Source organism: Camelus dromedarius, chromosome 1, assembly GCF_036321535.1.
Source record: "Camelus dromedarius isolate mCamDro1 chromosome 1, mCamDro1.pat, whole genome shotgun sequence".
NCBI lineage: Eukaryota > Metazoa > Chordata > Mammalia > Artiodactyla > Camelidae > Camelus > Camelus dromedarius.
In genome coordinates, this window is record NC_087436.1 from 38,818,185 (window position 1) to 38,830,818 (window position 12,634).

At 35.2% G+C, this 12,634-nt stretch overlaps 1 protein-coding gene across 4 annotated transcripts in view; it reads left to right on the plus strand.

Annotated features, from left to right (window-relative positions):
• Positions 1-12,634, plus strand: part of PDE5A (phosphodiesterase 5A) — a 123,644-nt gene that overhangs the window by 62,403 nt on the left and 48,607 nt on the right. For all 4 annotated transcript variants that reach the window (XM_064477434.1, XM_064477467.1, XM_010985531.3 and 1 more), the window contains exons 9-10: positions 572-659; positions 10,246-10,421. In XM_064477434.1, the coding sequence (XP_064333504.1) occupies positions 572-659; positions 10,246-10,421 (264 nt within the window). The remainder of the gene's footprint in view (positions 1-571; positions 660-10,245; positions 10,422-12,634) is intronic.

A 12,634-nucleotide genomic window follows, 5' to 3' on the forward strand; every position in this document is an offset into this window, starting at 1 on the left:
AGAAAGCTACACAAATCAGTTTCTCAGACATTGGAAACTTTGAATTCTAGTATTTTCTCGCATCTTACTTAAAAGTATTGCACTTTGAGGTAGCTGCTTTGATTTTGTTGTTTGCATATCTAGGAAATGTTTTTAGAACTTTTAGCAATACGGGCACTAGAAACAGTGGTAGGACTAAAGGATAAATTTGTAACTCGTAGTATCCTATGCGGAGTAATGCTTTTGGCTCCTGCCACTCTTGTTATTTGAGACATCTACTGCACGGGGATAGTAGAAACTGAATAAACACTTTGCTTAGTATTACTATAAGCTACTTGGAATGTTTAAAATGGAAAAAATTCATATAGGATATTTATTATTTTTAATAGTATAAAGACTGATTGCTTTATATTACATTTATATGAACTTCATTATAATTTATACATTTTCTGCACTCTGATATTATCTCTAGCTACTAAAAGATGAATATATCAGTGGCTTCAGATGTCCAGTGTAGTTTATATAGATAGCGTCTAATGGGCACATCAATCTTTTCATAATATTTAGCCATTTTGTTTTTGTTTTTGTTCAGAATGAAAACACCGGAAATGTAAACCAGCAGTGCATTAGAAGTTTGCTTTGTACACCTATAAAAAATGGAAAGAAGAATAAAGTGATAGGTAAAGCCTTTTCATTGACCTCTACTCTTGGCACTTATTAAAGAAAAACATGTATTCTTAGAAACTTCTTTCTTTCAAGAGTAAATTTAAAGAATAAAATGTGTGAAAAAAGATAAAAATTGGAATGATGAAAGAATTTTGAAATAATTTTATATTGCTAAATGTCAACAAACATTTGTTAAATATTGACAATAATGTATTTTGTAATTATAATCCTATTTCAACAGAAGTTTTAAGAATGGCATGTTGAAAATTATTAGACAGATATCAAGTTGATAATGTGTATTCTTTTAGAGTCTCTCACTTCTTGGTTTCTGATTTTTCTTTTTTGAATATGTGGTTTATTTAGATTGTAGGTTGTATTCGTTCACTCATCAGAAATATTTATTGAACACTCCACTGCTTTAGACATAAATGCTTGGGATAAATCAGTGAACAAGCAAAAATTCCTGTCTCAGGGAAGGTTAGTAAAAAAAAATGTCTGCTTCAGGAATAGGGGAAGACGTCATTCTCAGAAAAATGGGATGATGTTTCCTATTGCTGATATACTTGTTTCATGGCATTGCAAGTTATATTAAGATTAGAACAGGAAATGTGGGGTTTTATATGCCAATCATGTGAAAATGGACTGAACTGTTAAATCCCCCAGGAACTTGGAATAAAGCAAGTATGAGTGCCTTTTAAAGGCTCGACTTTTAAGTAAAAACCCTAAGAGAGCAAGGCTTAGATAAAAAATTTACCTTAAAAATTCTGAATAGTTTCCAAGTTGCAAGACTTGAGTGTAATTTTATTAAAGGAGAGTGTCAGTCAGAAAGGTGGAGGAGGGAGAGATAACAGTCATGAAAATAGGGGAAAAAAAGGCAAATATTAAAAGAACCTCTCCAGCTCTGTCCAGGAGTCAGGGACCCTTTGCCCCTCGTATGGGGATGGAGGTAGAGGGTTGAATCTGTGCATAGAGTATTCTGGCCACTTGTCGGGACTAGCAGTTGGGTGGCAATGGACGCAGCAAGTTGTAGCCAGTTACTCCTCAGTGATTCCAGTCCCTTTGGTGGTGTGCCTCCCTACCGCAAGGCAGATCCATGGGTTTATGCCATTATACAGCCCACCAATCTGACTGTCCTTGTTCTGATTATTTTCTTTCTGAGATATGTTAACTCATAGGAAGAGAATGCATTTTTTCATATGCTCTCAAATGTATTGCTCGCTTTGCCACTTATTTCTTATCATAAATCATTGAACCTGCCATAAGTCAGGCAATAGGCTGGAGCTGCAGGTTCACATACCTGGGGCAGAATCTTTCTCTTGTTGGACATTGATACTATTCTGCTTTTAACCATTGTCTTGTGAACTTAGGTACTGTTCTCAACCCCAGAGAGTGGGATCTGTTCTCAGCATGGTAATCTAGTTTCTAAGCCTACAGGGCTGGGCTAACTGACCCAGGTGAATTGCCTCGTAAAACCTCATGGAAGCCAGCCTGTCGACTCTGAAGGCTGTTCATCACCTGCACTGTTCTCAATTCTTAGAGGAAACAGGAGAGCCTAGTGAATTCATATGTCAGCTCTCTTTGCAAGATTATCACCGATCAGACCTCTAACATAAACGACAAAAGAAAAGTGATGAGGGTGCCCTACACTATGATACCAAGTAAAAATATAGGTTATTAAATTTTATATCATAGGGTGTTAGGTGAAAACTACATGATAAATGTTATGCTTTTTAAAAAATGCTTTTTGATATAAAGTTTGCCACAAGCTGCCTTCAACTTTTGAAAATGTGACATGAATTCCAGAAGTGATGCATTGTTTACTATTAACTTCTGATAAGAAGGAGGACAGAGTGGCAACTTGTCACATCGAGTCACATCTTTGCTTTTTCTGAGCAGCATCTCTTTGGAATAATAATGGGAAATGGGGAGTGGCTGGAGGAGGTTATACATCAGGCTTTTTCCATCACCTTACACATTTGATAAATAAAAGTTAGTGTGGGGAAGTGCAAAGATCCCTGCTCTGGAATAGGACTCACGACATCCTGCTGGCTCCGCTCTTCCTTTAAGCATTTAAAACATTATGGGCACGTTACTCACCTCTGCGGAGCTGGACTAGATCACCTGTCAGATCTGCATGACAAAAATTCAGATCTGTATGACAAAAATTCACATTCTATGATCCTATCACTGTTTTAGGCAAGTGAGCAGACAAAAGAAAAAACTGAAACAGTTGAAATAATCAGACTTCTCTTGGCATACATTTTATGTCACCCTGCTTGATAACAGAGCCAAAAGTAAGCAAACGTTTTTGGAAAGGAAAAATTCCCTGTCAATAAAAAGAAAGGAAGAAAGGAAGGAAGGAAGGAAGGAAGGAAGGAAGGAAGGAAGGAAGGAAGGAAGGAAGGGAGAAAGAAAAAGATTTCCCTAGTGGGGTTTCTGGTGGGGGCTCAAGTTAATTCCAAGAGGAAAATTTTTCAGTATTCTCTGCCGTCTCATAAGTGTGACAAAACTGAGAATTTGAATTCTTGACTGTACTTTGTACTCACAGATGTAGCATGGAAAATATCATGGCTGTAGATAATTCTTCTTGGTGTCACAGACCAGATTCTGCTATTATGTAATTCTAATACAGAATCCCCACAGAGTTACATGCAGAAAGACAGACGAGCCCATGTGGTTTTTGTAATCTTCTTTCCCCTTCCTTTTTTCCCATTACTGACAATTAGATGAAATTATAGACATTAGACCAGGACGGGGCCTGTTGTATCATCAAATGTATTCCCCTGAGGTATCGTTTCATATTACATGTTTCCTTAGTGCTCTGTCTGATAGAGTGTTTCCACCACTTTGTTTCCAACACTATTAAGAAAATATTTTCCTCATTCAACATTCATTTATTTTAACCAATTATTTCCCCTATTTATTAGGCTAAATTTGCCTTTTTCTCCTATCATATTTACCAGAAATTCTTAATGTCTATTTTCCATACCAATTTCAGGGTGTATTCTGAAGAAATTAGTTCCATTCCCATGTCAAAAAAAGTTGTTGAGAACATGTCCACTTTTGTTATGACTTACATTTCCATCTCTGTTTTTAGTGAAAAAGTAATAAAAATTATAGTACTATACCACTCATTGTTTGACAGTGAAGTCTGAGAGAGACGTATGTACTTTTTACTGAAGGTATTTTCCAAACTGATTACTGTCTTAATCCTCTGCTCATTTATGTGTTGCAGTATGATTCCAAAGCAAAAGTAAATATTCTAAAATCATGTAAGTTTAAATTTGACTTCTACTTAGTTTCATTTTTCATATTAAATTTTATCATCTGTCAGTATCACTAATTGTTCATTTGTTTATAAAATATTTGCTAGGATTTTCGTAATGCAAGTATAATTAAACTGTGCAGTGTCATCCATGGTACATACTGCTTAAAGTATCTGTTTTTTTTCCTCCTAGTTAGAGAATTATAAATTATGCTTAGTAATAAGAAGTGCAAGGAAATATGACTGTAGGGGCAGTAATAATTAGAAGAAAATGAGGGGGAAAAAAAGCAGGAAATTATAGCTTGAAAATTATAAAAGTAAAATCTACAAAATAAAAATAAATATAAGGAATATAGTTTCAAGAATTGATTGAAGAAATAGAAAAAAAAAAAGAGAAATTTCATAGTAGCCTTGAAAAACAGAGAAGCTTACCTTTATTGGACAAGAAACACTGAGGAATGTCTGGAAGATATGAAGTATATACTATTTGAAGAACCCATTTTACACAAAATGGGCAAAATTTAGTGATAACAGTGTTATCTCTATTCAAAGTAAAAACATATAATATACAGAATCACTTTGCATTGACTAAGTTAAATCCACAGAGGAAAATATAATTGTCATAAATGCTTCTAACAAACTAAATAACATCATTGACGTATGAAAGTCAAAGCTATTAAAAACACAAGGAGAAATGGACAAAATGGTAGTCATAGTGTGAGCCTTTGCTACACTTTTCATAGAATGTTGAAGTATAGGAAAAAATAAGGAAACATTAGACTTGATTAATATAAAAATGAAACGGATTTAATCAGCATGTATAGGTTTACTTTTATATTTCATAATTTAAAAATACAAATTCCTATCAAATATCCATCAGAAATTTATAAATATTGGTGATATACACACATACAACAAACTCAGTCATTACTAAAAATTAGAATTGATAGCTACTCCCCTGGATCACATTGCAGTAAAACTAGAAATGTGTAATAAAAGGATAAATTGGAAGGAAAAAGTTCCCTTAGAAACTGAAAAATATTCTCCCAAGTGACAAAGAAAAAAATCAAAAGTCAAAATGAAAGTATAACATTTTGGAAAATCAATGGTTGTATCAATTTAACATAAAAACTCAAGGTACACAGTCGAAGCTATACTCAGAGGAGATATATAGCTTTAACTATTTTGTTACTGTTAATCAGGAAATAATGAAATTATTTGAATTATATGTTCAACTGAAGAAATTAGAATGATAACGCCTTTTTCTTTCTCACCCTCTATGCTGCCCCCAAAAGTAAACAAATAGGAAGAAGGAAAGCAGAGGAAAGAAATTGAAAAGATAAATTTATGAAATGAGAAAGGATAGTAAAACAAGAGGTAATGGGCAAACACAATAATAAAAAACAAATCTCCAACACAGATAATGAGGAAAATAAGAGAAACACATTTAGGAATTAGAAGGGAATTGTGGTTTCAGATACAGAAGGAATTTTTAGAAAGATTTTAGACAAGGCAGTGTACCAATACATTTTGATGAAATGGAGAGATTCTATAAAAAATTAGTAATAACCAATACTAACTCAAGCAGAGTTTAATATTTTTCTATTGCCTGAGGTAAATTCTTACCAAAGCAATCAGGTGACAGGAAAGGATGAAATAAGGTGAGGCATGGAAAAGGAAGAGGCAAAATAACTTCCAAAATGATATGATTGTTAAATGGAGGAACCCAAGAGAATCAGCTAAAAGTGCCTATCTAAAAAGAGAGTTGAAGAAGTACCTGGCTATCAAATTATTATTTCTTTTTTTACTGAAGTATAGTCAGTTACAATGTGTCAGTTTCTGGTATATACCACAATGTCTGGCTATCAAATTATTAAAGAAAAATAACTTTCTTACATGCCAAGATAAATAATAATGGAAAACAATCCCATTGACAATAGTAACAAGAAAGAAACTTTGCCAGATATAGGAACATCTAGATGAGGAAAACTATAAAAGTCTACTGAGTAACTTGAAAATTTTTCATAAGTGAACTGGCAGAACATTTCCTGACAATAAGAATCTGTTTTGTAAGCTGGTAATTTTTGCAGTTTAGATTTACATCAATTCTAATACATATCTTTGTAAGATTTTTTTTCAGGAGAGGGGGGAGTTCTTGAACAACATATATAAAATTTATCTGAAAGAATAACATAAAAAGAATCATTTATAAAACTCATCTCAAAGAATAACATAGTCAGAGTTGATGGATAGAGATTTGCCTTACCAGAAATTAACATAATGCTGTTAAAGTAGCATAATTAAAATTACTATATGTGTGCTAAAAGAGATGGCAAGATTGATGGAACACAATAGAAAGTCTAAATGCAGACCCAAGTCTGGTGTATATAATGTTTGTGTTATCATGTATGATATAGTATACTTCATTGTTCCTAAATGCCATTGATTGAAAGACACCATTTTATGTACCTCTAAGAAAGAAAAAAATGATTTCAATTGACAAGAATTTGATTAGTATACATACAATACCATAAAATTAAAATGTGGGAAAAGTACATAGTTGAAATAAGTATGAATTTATTATTTAAGGTGGCAATTCAAATGATTAGAGAATGGATAACTATTTAAGTTTTATAAGAATCCAGTAGCAATTCAGGGGAAAAATTTAAGTAGAATTAGAAGATTAAGTGTGATAGATGAAACTATAAAAGTACTAGAGGAAAATATAGGTTTATATGTAATCTTAAAATGGGGAAAAATTGGGGAAGCTTCTTTTAAAAGCGAGACACTATAGTTGAAAACTTAAAAGATGACTCAGTTATTTGAGAAATTATTTTACACAGCAGAAAAACCTCTCTAAATAAAGATAATTGACAAGTGACAAGTACAAATAGATATTTGCAAGATAGGTGATAAGGTGTAAGGGCAGGCCTTAACATATTAACAAGACAGGATGCTAATTATGGATGCTGTGTGGTAGAGAGGACATGGGTCTACAGGCAGGATAGAAGAGTTCACCCCCTGTTCTGCCAAGAAACCAGGAGGAAAACTGTGGTTGGTAGCAACATCTGATCCCTGGAATTATAGAAAAGGAAGCATAATTGTGTGATTTTTAGAAACAGTCTCTTCCCTTCAGCATAATTTCCAGAGATGCTTTCAGTGCCAACTAGCTCTCAGAGCTGCTGTGATGACCACATGAAGTAATGTCTGTACAAGTATTTCTGAACTCTATTAATTTTAAGTAACACTGATATTTTGCTACCTAACTGTACTACTTCCTGGTTTTCTCCTAATATGTTTTTGAATATTTTTTCTTATGATTGTATATATTGATTGGTTTTCACTGAGTGGTTTTGTTTTATTTTTGGTTCTGGAATAACTACATTCTTTTATGTATGTGGTTCTGATTTTATATGACTTACAGTAGATGTGGCATCTCAAATGATGAGTTTTAAATTTCATTATCATACCTTTTATCCACTCATCCAGATCTTTAATGAATAAATTGTGAAAACTATCTGTAAATGAGCTCAAGATTTACATTTTCTGAAACAAAGAGCCCTGTTTGTTATAAACATTTTTCTTCTTCATAGCTTTTCTTCCCCCCAACCTGAGTATTTTTGTTTGATACAATTAAATTTTGTGAAAGGTGTGAAGAGATCAGCAGGATTGTTATGAATGCTGTGTAAATATGACTGCTTTCAAAGAAGAATTACATGCCTAAAGGGTTAGATAATTTGTCTTCCCCCCTTTTCTTGCTTCTGTGTCTGCATATCTGTATCCATAGGGGTTGGATTGTGACATAGACAATTCTGAGCTGTGGTTGTTACAGCCTACTCTTCCTATTTATACACTTACCATTCCATTTCATTACCTTTAGATTTATAAGGTATTCATTAATACCGCTTAATGTATTCATTCAGTGACTTTTGACTGAGACAGATGTGATCCGCTGTCCAGGAGAGAGTTACTTAGCTCGATCCTAAGCCTGGCAGGCTGCCTAATGGCCACGTCCCAGCCCTCCTGGTCATCTTTTCCTTCCCATACATGCAGTCAATCTTATGAAGTGGTGAAAAGAAAAATCTTATTTATGAAAAGTGGCTACCAAGTAGGAGAAAACTTTAGTAAAAATTGAAAAGCAATTACATTGTGAAGGATAAGGGCATGGAACATGTGACTGACAAAAAAAAAATGTGAGTTGAGAGATAGCCAGGCTATATAAACAGCTCCATGTTTATAATTTGAGGATTTACAAAGGATGGAGGACATAACCCTTGCATTTTTACCATACATGGAACATGGTCTTTAAAGATACTGAATGCCATTTGCCATTTAGTCATGGTTTTTACTTGCAGTGTCCAAATTCATTATGTTTTGCTTAAAGTTTTTCTTAATAATGGAATAAGTGTTAGAGACGTAATCTCTGTCGTACAAATACAGATAGATAAGGGTGACTTTACTGTCTAAAGTAGGAGAACTCCCACAAACAAAAAAAGAGCAGAATGAGAATACAGATACTTTATAGTGTTAAAAATACAGTGTACATCAGTGGTAACAAAGGGACTTCATTTGCAACCAGGCATCATCATGGACTCTGAAATCCTTCTGTGCTCCAGGAAAAATAAGAGATAACAGGCTATGGTCTTCATGGGAAAGTAGTTTGGGTCAGAGCCACAGTCCTGCGTTCTTTCATTAAGTCAGTAAACATTTTTTGAGTCCTGTTGTATGCCGGGCATTGCTAGCTAAGGAAGTGGAACTGAAAAAATTAAATCTCTAAGCCCAAGATAAGTGCAGTCTAGAGAGACAGAAATAAAATACACCATGATACTCCAAGCAATAAAGTTAAGGGGATAGAAAGGAGACGTGCCTGCCTCACCCTGGAAGTGGGGGCCTCTGGGATCTCCTTGTGAAGGGAATGTAGGAATCTACTAGATAACAGGAGAGTGCAGTAGGGAGCAGTGCAAGCCAGTGCAAAAGCATAGGCAAAGGTGTGGGCGAGAAAGATGCAGTCAGGGAACTGCCAGCAATGAACTGAGTGGGGTAAGGAGCTCAGCCCAGCAGTGTGGCAATGAACTGGCCTATGGGGCTAGGCTGAGCTGGGGTTCGAATTTTAGACCTAAGCATACTAGCTAAGTGGCCTGGAGCACATGACTTATCCTTTCTGAGACTCAGTTTCTTCATCTATAAAATGGGCATGTCACACAGTGTAAATTGTGCAGACTAGAGTTCATATGTGTCCTAAAGCTCTAAGCACAACACCTACCCCACAGTGGGCACATGGTGGAAGTCTCTATTACAGATGTAGAAGAAATAGGACTTTACTAGCACTGTTTTACCCAGAGGTAGGAGGTCACCAGACTCCTCTCAGAAACCAGTAAGCTCAAAATCCCATAGAGCAAGTAGTTCAATAAAAATTTGATGTAATGGATAAATTAGGAGTTTGGGATTAACAGATATACAGTACTGTATATAAACTACATGAACAACAAGGTCCTACTGTATAGCACAGGGAACTACATTCAGTATCTTGTAATAACCTTTGATGAAAAATAATCTAAAAAAGAATATCTGTGTATAACTGAATCACTTCACTGTACACTTGAAACTAACTCAACATTGTAAATCAACTATATGTCAATAAAAATTTTTTAAAAAAAGATTTGATGTAATCTTACACTTATATTGGCTATATATGTTTGACTTTCTAAGAGAGGCCAGGACTTTGGAGGTTATATTATGATTTTCTTCAAAGGTTAGTTCTGCTTTTCTCTCTAAGTAAATAGTTACTTCTATGGGCATTTATTTGCAGTATCAGAAATGATCTGCAAATATCATTCTCCTGGATGCAGAGGTGCATATTTGAAATTTGAGATGGTCTGTATGAATTGCCTGTTTCTATTTGTATGTAATTGTATTTTTTAACTTCTGGTTTCTCAGTAAGGGAAGACAGTCTGTGTGACCCAAAATTCTGATGTGCATCAAAATTGTTCTCTTGGCAAGTGTACAAAAATCCAATTAGTCTTCAAAGGACAAATTGTCTTTGGGGACTCAACTGATGTAGAATTTGAGACCAAGTCTGGAAGAAAATAGCGCTCTAGGATTTTTTGAACACAGGCAACATACATTTAAGACTCTGTGAAACAAGTTCTTATGTAAATGCATTCAGTTAACTTTTCTAGCTTATGTTTGTGAAGATTCGTTTGCATGTTTGGCGATGGTAAGCAGTCCCAAGAAAGAAGTGTATAACAGTCTTCGGGAAGGGAGGTGTTTGTGAAAGTCAGTAAAAAGTATGATAATGAGTAGTGACATTTGCTCAATTTCTTGGATTGTTATAGGAGTTTGCCAACTTGTTAATAAAATGGAAGAGACTACCGGCAAGGTGAAGCCTTTCAACCGAAACGATGAACAGTTTCTGGAAGCTTTTGTCATCTTTTGTGGCTTGGGGATCCAGAACACACAGATGTACGAAGCAGTGGAGAGAGCCATGGCCAAGCAGATGGTCACGTTAGAGGTGGGCTGACACTTACAGGAATTCTCCGTCTCTGTGGCCCCTCAGCTTGCACCTCTTTCTCGTAATGACACTTGGTGTCTGTCTGTTATATCTTTGTATCCTCATGAGAATCATGATTTAGATGATCAGATCCTTATTTCCTCTTTTAAACAGCTGATGAAACTGAGACCCCAGAATATTTTAGAAACTTGTCAAAGGTCATATCACCAAACCAGAACTCAAGCCATTTGTCCCTTCAGTCCTCTGCTTGTTTTTGGTAGAAAGCAATCCTTGACCGTAATAATCCCTTCACACAGATGTCTGCTGCCACCATCTGTCCCTTCCCCATTGCCTGAGCCTCCCCGTCTCTCCTCATGAGCAGTTGTGTTCACACACTATAAAAAACAAACACAGAAATCCTACACACTCAGAATCAGAAATGAGGAAAGGGGAGACTTTCAAACTGCAGATTTGTGGATCCCGCTTCTGAAAATTCTGATTCAGTAAGTCTTGGGAAGAGGCTGAGAGTCTACATGATTACAGAGCTCCCCCAGCTGATTCTGAATGTGAACCACTGGCTTGAGGAACTGACCTCCTTCCCCAGTAGGACTATCCTACCTAAGTGGGGCCAGTCCTTTTCAAGTGTATTTCACTAACTGCCTGAAAATGTTCACTTCGTGTAACACAGGAATTTCTTACATCATAGACCAGTTTGGGGAAATGGACTTCATATAGGGCATTACTTAGTCATTCAAACGCTAGTGTGAAATATATTTGAATGTTTGCCTACACTTACCTAGTCAAGATTATTGGGAATCAATGTTTGGGATATGGATGGTAACTTTTCCTTCAATCCCTAATGAAAAAATAGTTAAACTCAAGAGCTAGAAAGATATGCATAAGTCAAGATTAACCAATAACCAAGATGGTACACTTCACTTTCCACCATGAATATATATATAAAACTAATAGTTTTGCTGTAGTGTTACATAAGAGACTTTGTATTATAAACCAGTGGAAATCTCAGTTTCAAATATATGTATGTGTGTGTGTATATATATATACACACACACACACACATATACGTATGTTTCAAATTACATTTATCTGCTCATATACATATGTGTACGTGTGTGCATGTGTGCATATGTGCATGACTTTAATTTTTAATTTTTTGCCATTTCCATGGTTTTGCACTGAAGAAATGAATCTAAGCCAGCTATTGATTAGAAATTTTTTTTTTAAAGAAAGCTTTCTAGTATGGAATTTTTCAAACATATACAGAAGTAGAAAGAATAGTTTAATGAGCCCCCATGTGCTCATTAGCCATCTTCAATAATTAAGGATCCATGGCTACTCTCATTCCATCCATACCCTTTTTCACTTCTCTGCATTCTTCTTCCCTGTTAATCCATTGATAATTTTGAAGCAAGTCTCAGGTACCATATCATTTTGTTCAAAATCTTCAAATATTTTCCCAATTGAGATTTATTTCTATTTTTGCACTGAAGTTTTACTTCAGTTAAATATATGAGTAATTAGGCTTTCACATGGTGTGTTTAATTTCAGTTCATTATAGGAAGTCATACCTATGATCACAGGTTTAACCTTGAAAAAATTTTTCTTAGGAAGCATTAGATAAAAGCTAGGGACACAAACCACTCCTATTTCCTTATGACAGGGAATTATTTTGACCTGGAAGACATGATCACTATGACAGAAAAACAACAACAATAATAGCTAGCCTTTGGTAAATGCTTGCTCTGTTCTCACTTGTTCTAAAACAAGTAATCTCTATAACCCGATGAGTAGGGTGCTGCTTTTATCTTCATTGTGTGATAAAATTAACTTGTGGAACTTACAGTGTTGTGTTATTTCTTTATTCGTTTATCCATGTTGCAGTGCTCGGATTTATGTAAGACTAAGTCATGGTCACAGTCTTAGCTTTTCTCAGCAAACCACCTCTGGGGTGTCAGCGGGTTAGCAGCTGTGACCTGTCAGTTTCACAGGAACAGGAGATAGCAGCTCCAAGTTTCCTGAGGTTTCTCATGATTAATGGGTTCCAATGCTAAGACAGATCCCATGTGGCATGATATTATTACATTCTGAATCACAAGATGGTAGACGTGTACCATTTGGCTTTAGATTTTAAATTGCTTAAAATTTTAAAACATGGTTCATGGACAACTAGTTTGGGCTGCTGAATTACTTGGCTCCCCATTTAAAGTCTGAAA